We start from the raw sequence: 8,240 nt of genomic DNA on the forward strand, positions 1-8,240 counted from the left end.
AAGAGGAGGAGGGAGGAGGGGGAGGGAGGAGGGGGAGGAGGGGGGAAGGAGGAGGGAGGGAAGAGGGGGGAGGGGGAGGGGAAGGGAGGAGGGGGGAGGGAGGAGGGGGGAGGGAAGAGGGGGGAGGGAAGAGGGGGAGTGAGGGGAGAGAGGAGGGGAGGGAGGAGGGGGGAGGGAAGAGGGGGGAGGGAGGGGAGAGAGGAGGGGGAGGGAGGAGGGGGGAGGGAAGAGGGGGGAGGGAGGGGAGAGAGGAGGGGGAGGGAGGAGAGGGGAGGGAGGAGGGGGGAGGGGAGGGGAAGGGAGGAGAGGGGAGGGAGGAGGGGGGAGGGAGGGGGGAGGGGAGGGGAGGAGGGGGGAGGGAGGAGGGGGAGGAGGGGGGAGGGGCTGGAACGGGAGGAGGAAAGGGGAAGGAGGGGAGGGGGAAGGGGAAGGGGAGGAGGGAGGAGGGAGGAGGGGGAGGGGAGGGGAAGGGAGGAAGAGGGGAGGGAGGAGGGGGGAGGGGAAGGGAGGAGGGGGAGGGAGGAGGGGGAGGAGGGGGAGGGGCTGGAACGGGAGGAGGAAAGGGGAAGGGAGGGGAGGGGGAAGGGGAGGAGGGAGGAGGAGGAGGGGGAGGAGGGGGGAAGGAGGAGGGAGGGAAGAGGGGGGAGGGGGAGGGGAAGGGAGGAGAGGGGAAGGAGGAGAGGGGAGGAGGAGGGGGAGGGAGGGGAGGGGAGAGGGGAGGGAGGGAGGGAGGGAGGAGGAGGAGAGGGAGGGGAGGGGAGGGGAGGAGGGGAGGAGGAAGGGAGGAGGAAGGGGAAGGAGGGGAGGGGGAAGGGGGAGGGGAAGGGGAGGAGCGCCGCCGGGCTGCCCCTCCTCCGGCCGCAGCTTCCTGTGGGGTCGGCGGCGCCTCGGAGGTGAAGCCGAGGCCTTGACCCGGGCCGCGGGGCAGGGCTCCTCCCGGCGCCGCCCGCCCCCGCCCCCGGCGCCGCCTCCGCCCAGAGCTCGGCCGGACGCGGGGCGGCCGGAGGAGGCGGCTCGGAGCAGCCTGGGCCCGAGGGGGGGGCCGCACCGCAGACGGACAGACGGACGGACGGACAGGCGGCCCGCCCGGGAAGGAAGGCCGGGCGTCGGGCCGGGCGGGCGTTACTTTGCTAAGTTGTGAACACAGAGCAGGGCCGAAGGGCAATGTTAACAAACAGGAAGCAAACCACAGCCAGGGCCCACGGCACGGCGCGGAGGGCGCCCCCTGGCGGAGGCCGGGACAGCTGTGCCGGGCGCCGGGTGGGGCAGTGGGTAGAGGCCGGCAGGGGGGTCCCAGGGCAGAAAGTCGGCATTTTCCCGCCCGCGCACCACGGCCCGGGGCCGCGATGGTGCTGCCGGCCGGTCCAGAGCCTGGTTGTATGGGTCCCGGAGGGCCGGGAGCCGCCGTCTGCTCCCGGGACCCCGGCGATGAGCTCAGACCCGGTTTTCTAACCGGATAGTTCCGTCCCATTCCCAGGAGGGAAGACGGGAGGCGGCCGGTGGCCGCGCCTGGGAGTGCGCGGAGGTGCGGGGCGGGCGGCCCGGGTGCGGGGCGGGCGGCCGGGTGCGGGGCGGGCGGCCGGGTGCGGGGCGGGCGGCCCCCGGGTGCAGGGCGGGCGGCCCCGGTGCAGGGCGGCCCCGGTGCGGGGCGGGCGGCCGGGTGCGGGGCGGGCGGCCCCCGGGTGCAGGGCGGGCGGCCCCGGTGCAGGGCGGCCCCGGTGCGGGGCGGGCGGCCGGGTGCGGGGCGGGCGGCCCCCGGGTGCAGGGCGGGCGGCCCGGGTGCGGGGCGGGCGGCCGGGTGCGGGGCGGGCGGCCCGGGTGCGGGGCGGGCGGCCGGTGCAGGGCGGGCGGCCCGGTGGGAGCCGGAGCGCGGGGCGGCCACGCAGCCGCAGAGGCTCCCTCCCCGGGCGGGCGGGCGCCAGGAAGGGCGGCGACGCCCCCTGGAGCGGCCGGAACCCGCGGGCCCGCCTCCCGCCTCCCGCCTCCCGCCCCTGCACCGGCCCGCCCGGGAGCGCGCGGCCGGAGGGAGCCGGGCGGCCGCCGGGCCGTTGCCCTTTTAAGGGGGAGCCTTGAAACGGCGCCCGGGCTCCATGTTTGCATCCGCCGCGCGGGGAGGAAACTCCATGTTGTAACAAAGTTTCCTCCGCGCCCCCTCCCTCCCCCTCCCCCCGGCGCCCGGCTCCCCTCCCTCCGCAGCCGCGGGACCCCTCCCCCCGCGCCCCGATCCCGCCCGAGCCGGGGGGGAGGCCGCCGGCGCCGGGGCAGAGTCCGGCGGAGCGCCGGGCCCATGGACAGCGCGGCCGTCATCACCCAGATCAGCCGGGAGGAGGCGCGGGGCCCGCTGCGGGGCAAAGGTACGGGCGGGCCGGGGCCGGGGCGGGGGGGCCGGGACCCCGGGCCCCCCTGGGCCCCCCGGAGCCCGGCCGCGGGAGGAGCGGGAGTTGGAGCCGGAGCTCGGGGCGGTGGGCGCTCGGGGCCCGGGGCGCGCGGGCGGCGGCGGCGGAGCGGACCGGGGTGCGCAGCGCCCGGCGCCCCCCCTCCCCAGCGGCGGGGCCGGGGGTGCGGGCGGAGGGCGCCCCGAGACCCCGCCCACCACCCCGGAGGGCGCGGTGACAGCGGCGGGCGCGGGGGGCCTCCGCCGACACGCGGCCCCGATCCCGCAAACTTTGGGGAGTTTTGCGCCCGCGGCGGGGGCGGGCTGCGGACGGGGCGCCGGGCCTGTGCGCACACGTCCCGCCCCGGGGCGCCGGGGGCCGCCTGGGGGGCCGGGGCGGGGCCGGGGGGCCGGGCTGCAGGCCCGCCCCTCCCGGTCCGGGCACGGCCCGCGGGGCTGGGAGTCCTCCCGGCGGCCGCCCGGCTGCGCGCTCCTCCCGGGACCGGGCCGGGCCGGGCCGGGCGGGCGGGCCGGGGAGAGCGAGCTGCCGTCGGCCGGCGGGTAGCGGCTCCGGGCGGGGGGCGGGTCGCGGGGCCAGGCCCACCCCCTGCCTCTCGCTCCAGCTCCGATCGGACGGGACTTTGGACTCCCCGGGCTGAGTGGGAGGAGGGCGGCGGGACCCGGGCCCGGCCCTCCGGGGCCTCCCTAAGCAGCGGCGCCCGGGGGAGGTGGGTGTCAGGAGGCGCCCCAGGGGGGCTGACGCCCCAGCAGCGGTGGAGGCCGGAGGAAAGGAAGGACCCGCGGTGCCCCTCCAGCAGCCCCCTCCCTGATGGGGCACCTCTGCACCCACCCTGGGGGGACTTGTGGGAGCAGAAGGGGGGCCCGGAGCCCTCCCTGTGTGTCTCCCTCAGTGAGGGGGGCATGGCCCGACCCCAGAGCCCAGGCCGGCCCGGGCGCGCACAGGGTGCACGGGCATGCCCCCACCTGAGCCCCCGTTCCAGGTGACCAGAAGCCCTCCGCGTCCCAGAAGCCCCGGAGCCGGGGCATCTTCCACTCGCTCTTCTGCTGCGTCTGCCGGGACGATGGGGAGGCCCTGCCCGCCCACAGCGGGGCGCCCCTGCTGGTGGAGGAGAACGGCGCGGTGCCCAAGGTGCGTGGCCGCCAGGGGAGGGCCGAGAGGGGTTAGGAGAAGGGGTTTTGTTGGCCAGCCCGCAGGCTCTGGAGGGCCTGTCTCCCCAGCTGGTCCCCCGCCCCGGGAACGCTAACTGCCCCGCCGCAGGGGGACGCTGTTCGTCCGCTGCCTCGATTTCCCCGGCGGGACGCGAGGCCAGAGAGCCGGCGGTTCCCGGGCTCCGGAGGCGGCCGGGGCAGATCTGGGCGGGGGGTCTCTCCCGTGTCCCTGTGGCCTCCCCGCCGGAGGCTGCGGAGGGAGGACGTGTAGGAAGAGATGACGGGGGTACGAGAGGTGCCCCCAGCCGGCCCCGCTCGCCCCACAGCAGACCCCGGTCCAGTACCTGCTGCCCGAGGCCAAGGCCCAGGACTCGGACAAGATCTGCGTGGTCATCGACCTGGACGAGACCCTGGTGCACAGCTCCTTCAAGGTGGGCCCAGCCCCGGGTTCGAGGGGGCCTGCCCGGCCGGGAGGGCGTCTGGGCGGGCCTCCCGCTGCTGCAGCCGCTCTTTCCCCCCCCCCCCCCCCCCCCCGCCCCGCAGCCGGTGAACAACGCGGACTTCATCATCCCGGTGGAGATCGACGGGGTGGTGCACCAGGTGAGGCCGGGTCCGGTGCAGGCTCCTCCCGCCGGGCCTGAGCGCCGTCCGGGCCTGGGGTAGAGGCGGGCTTGTCCGAGGCCGCAGACCCCGGGGACTCGGCTCCGAGGCCTGCCTGCGGGGAGGGGCTTCTTCCCGGCGCCCCCTGACCCCCCTTGCCCGGGACCCAGTTCAAGTAATTCAGGATAGGTTGTGTGCTGTCCAGCCTGTTCTCCATTACTTGGCTCGGGGGCCGGTGCGCCGCAGCCTTGGGGTGAGGGGGCTGCCCCAGGCCCCTCCGTCGGGCGGGGGAAGAGGGCCTGGTAGTGGGGCCCCTGGGGGCAGGGCCAGAAGCCCGGGCTCAGGGGTTCCTGTCCATCCTCCCCGGAGAGGGGGGCGGCTCCCCAGCCTGCCCCCCTGGGCTCCCTCCTAGCCCCCCCCAGCCTGAGGCCCCGGCCCCTCCCTGGCCCCCAGGTGTACGTGCTGAAGCGGCCGTACGTGGACGAGTTCCTGCAGCGGATGGGCGAGCTCTTCGAGTGCGTGCTGTTCACCGCCAGCCTGGCCAAGGTGGGCGCGGGCGCGGGCCGGCTCTGCCCCCGCCGGGTGACCCCCCCCTCCTCCCCTCACGGGGATGACCCTCCCCTCCTCCCCTCCTCGCCGGGATCACCCCCCCTCCTCCCCTCCCCCCTCACCGGGATGACCTCCCTCCCCCCCTCCCCCCTCACCGGGGATGACCCCCCCTCCCCGGATGACCTCCCTCCCCCCCTCCCCCCTCACCGGGATGACCCCCCCCTCACCGGGATGATCTCCCTCCCCCCCTCCCCCTTCACCGGGATGACCCCCCCCTCCCCGGGATGACCCCCCTCCTCCCCTCCCCCCTCACCGGGATGACCCCCCCTCCCCTCCCCCCTCACCGGGATGACCCCCCCTTCTCACCAGGATGACCCCCCCTCCCCGGGATGACCCCCCCTCCCCCCCTCACCGGGATGACCCCCCCTTCCCCCCTCCCCGAGATGGCCCCCCCTCCTCGCCGGTCAGGCCTCCTGGCCCCGGTGACCCGCCTCCGCCCACAGTACGCGGACCCCGTGGCTGACCTGCTGGACAAGTGGGGGGCCTTCCGGGCACGGCTGTTCCGCGAGTCGTGCGTCTTCCACCGCGGGAACTACGTCAAGGACCTGAGCCGGCTGGGCCGCGACCTGCGGCGGGTGCTCATCCTGGACAACTCGCCCGCCTCCTACGTCTTCCACCCGGACAACGCGGTGAGTGCGGGGCGGGGGGGGGGGGGGGGGGCAGAGGGGCCGGCCGCGGGCTCCCCTGCCTGTGCCCGCCACTCCTCCCTCTCGCAGGCCTGTGCCCGCCGCCCCATACGTTACTGATCGCTCTGATCATTCCGCTTCTGGGCACTGGAGCAGTTGCAATTTTTAAAAATTACACGTTTTATTGATTTTTCACAGAGAGGAAGAGAGAGGGATAGAGAGCTAGAAACATCGATGAGAGAGACATATCCATCAGCTGCCTCCTGCACACCCCCTACTGGGGATGTGCCCGCAACCAAGGCACATGCCCTTGACCGGAATCGAACCGGGGACCCTTCAGCTCTCAGGCCGACGCTCTACCACTGAGCCACACCGGTTTTGGCCAGTTGCAATTTTTTAAGCAGCCAGTTGTGACCAGTGAGCGGGACACAGAAATAATTTAATGGTTCCTAGTTGGGGTTTTGAAAAGATGAAGATGGGAAATAGTGCTTCGCACACAAAGTTTCATTTCGTAAAACTGTTGCTTCGTTGTGCACGTGAACGTGACTTACCCGGTGCTGCGGTCGGTGTCTGAGCGTGTGGGGAGGGCCGGGTGCGGGGCGGCGGTGCTGCTGTCGGTGTCTGAGCGTGTCGGGAGGGCCCGGGTGCGGGTGTGACCCTGCGGGCGGGTGACCTGCGCCCTCCGCAGGTGCCGGTGGCCTCGTGGTTCGACAACATGGACGACACGGAGCTGCACGACCTCCTGCCCTTCTTCGAGCAGCTGAGCCGCGTGGACGACGTGTACTCCGTGCTCAGGCAGCCGCGGCCCGGCAGCTAGTGAGGCCCCGGCGGGACCGCCCCGCCGTCCGCGGACTCGGCCTCCGGAGCGGCCGGCCTGGTGCGCCCCGCGCCGCCTCCGCGCCCGGGGAGTGGCCGCCGGGAAGGGGCCGCGGCCCCCAGCGGGCAGGGGCCCGGGTCCCTGTGTCAGTGCCTTAGACCCCCTCTTCTCGGGGACCCGCGGGGCTGCACGCTGCTCCCCTCCTCTCTGTGCTGCCGTTTCTCTGCTGCCGTCGGGCCTCTGGGCCCCGTTCGGTTCTGCGCCCGGCGTGGCCCGGCCGGGAGCCGGACACCAAGTGCCTTGCCCGGAGCCCGCTCCCCGCCGGTCTGCCCGGCCGGCCAGCTCCTGCCCCTCAGCCTCCGGACCGCTGCTGGAGGGAAACCCGCACGCCTCCGCGGGACAGGTGCGGACCCCGCCCCGCCTCGGAGGGCGCGGGAGGGGCGGCGAGGCCACCCCGTGAGGGCGGCCGGGCTCGTCCTTCTCGGCTCCTCAGCCGCGGGCTGCGCCCCGTGCCACCAGCTCCCAGCGTGGGCACACGCAGGACCCCATGGTGCCATATAAATATGTACATGTGTATATAGGTTTTTAGGGGGGGGGCTGGAGTGGACACGGCCCTCCTCCCCCCTTTCCCAGGCCCATCAATCGGGGGGAGGGAGGAAGAGAATTTTTACGTTTTTAAATTGCTCTTTTCTGAACGAAACAAGCTAGGCCAAGGGGCCCAGGGCCCTGTCCCCTGCCCCACACACGCTTCGTTAAGACATTTACTGAGCACCTTCTCCGGGCCCAGCCTGGGCCCGCCGGCCAGCGAGTGTGCGCGCAGGGGGGGCAATCTCCCCCGCCCCCCTTCACCTGTGCCTTTCGGGGATCTGCGGGAGGCGGGGCACTCCTTGTGGGGTTTGGGGTGTATTCCTGCCAAACTACGCCCCTCCTCGATGCCAGCCCACCTCCGCCGCCCCTGCCCCTCCCCTGCCGCGGAGGGCTGCTCCCAGGACACCCGCCTCCAGCTCTGCCTCCTCCGCCCGGACCCTCCCCAGGCGCTGCGTCTGGAGGTCAAGGCCGGGCTGTTCCCAGGCCTCACGGTTGGGGGACCGCTATCAGTGCCAAGGGGGTGTCAGACGGAGATGCCCTGTCCCCCACCTGCCCCCAGCCCGGCGGGAGGGAGGCCGGGCCGGTCTGACTGGTGACCTCTCCTCTAAGTGCCTTCTCTGTGTTGGAGCCCCTCAAGTGTGCCGGAACTAAAGAGAAAGCCAGACAGAGCTGCCTCTGTGGTTATTGGGGGGCGGGGGGTGGTTATTGGGGGGCGGGGAGAGTGGGGGTGGTTATTGGGGGGGAAGGGGGTGGTGTGTCCCCTGAAGCCCCTTCCGCCCCAGCTCGCCCCCCCGAGGGCGGAGGGTCCTGGAGGCTGCCCCGCCCTCCGGGCTGCGGGAGGGCCGGCCCGTTAGTTTTCCTGCTCCGCGGCCTCGGCCCTCCGGTCCGCACGGAGGAGGGGGCGCCCCGCAGAGCAGACCCGGTGCCCGCCCGGAGGGGGCCCCGCACCGGCCCGGCCCCGCGGAGGGGCCCCCGCACCGGCCCCGGCCCCGCGGAAAGCTCCGGGCCGGAGGCACTGGGAGGCGGGGGGGGGGGGGGGGGGGGGGGGTGGGTCCCGCCCGGAGCCGGGGGAGGAGCTCGGGAGGCCCCGGGGGCGGGGCGGGAGGAGGCCTAGTCCAACTCCGAACAGGAACTTTGGTCGCGGCTCGGCGGGCAGGGCTGGCGGCCGGGCGCCGGGGCCTCCGGGGGGACGGGCGCCCCTTCGCCCCCCCGCCCTGCCCCGCCGGCCGCTTCCTGCCCCGCCCGCGGGCCCCGCCGCGCTTCCTGGGCAGCCGGGCAGCGGGGCCGCAGGGAGGCCTCCGCCCGCCCCTGCTCCCGCGGCGGCCGCTAGAGGGCGCTCCGCCCCCGGGGCCCGCTGCCGGCCCTCCGCCTGTCCCGCAGCCCTGCAGGGCCGGGGGGGATGGACATTCCCCACCCTCTCCCCCACCCTCCCCGCTCCCCCCATACACAGGGGGGA

At 74.8% G+C, this 8,240-nt stretch overlaps 1 protein-coding gene across 2 annotated transcripts; it reads left to right on the forward strand.

The window, feature by feature from the left end:
* The first annotated feature begins 2,038 nt into the window (after positions 1-2,038).
* CTDSP1 (CTD small phosphatase 1) lies at positions 2,039-7,448 on the forward strand. Of its 2 annotated transcripts, none has more exons than XM_084893346.1 (7): positions 2,039-2,354; positions 3,376-3,524; positions 3,871-3,975; positions 4,088-4,144; positions 4,598-4,690; positions 5,197-5,382; positions 6,068-7,448. In XM_084893346.1, exons 1-7 carry the CDS (start codon positions 2,288-2,290, stop codon positions 6,194-6,196), a joined length of 786 nt encoding a protein of 261 aa, XP_084749472.1. In that variant the 5' UTR covers positions 2,039-2,287; the 3' UTR covers positions 6,197-7,448. The 2 variants fall into 2 exon arrangements, with proteins under 2 accessions (XP_084749472.1, XP_084749473.1); XM_084893347.1 differs by having other exon boundaries at positions 2,040-2,354; positions 3,874-3,975.
* Positions 7,449-8,240: the final 792 nt, after the last annotated feature.

This window comes from Pipistrellus hanaki, assembly GCF_964339955.1.
Source record: "Pipistrellus hanaki genome assembly, chromosome: 8".
Taxonomy (NCBI): domain Eukaryota; kingdom Metazoa; phylum Chordata; class Mammalia; order Chiroptera; family Vespertilionidae; genus Pipistrellus; species Pipistrellus hanaki.

Excerpts from the sequence above, each read along its gene's own strand:
- CTDSP1 (XM_084893346.1), top strand. The coding sequence starts at position 2,288 with ATGGACAGCGCGGCCGTCATCACCCAGATCAGCCGGGAGGAGGCGCGG. Across the intron at positions 3,525-3,870 it reads AGAACGGCGCGGTGCCCAAG|CAGACCCCGGTCCAGTACCT; the intron begins GTGCGTGGCCGC and ends CTCGCCCCACAG. Across the intron at positions 5,383-6,067 it reads TCTTCCACCCGGACAACGCG|GTGCCGGTGGCCTCGTGGTT; the intron begins GTGAGTGCGGGG and ends CGCCCTCCGCAG.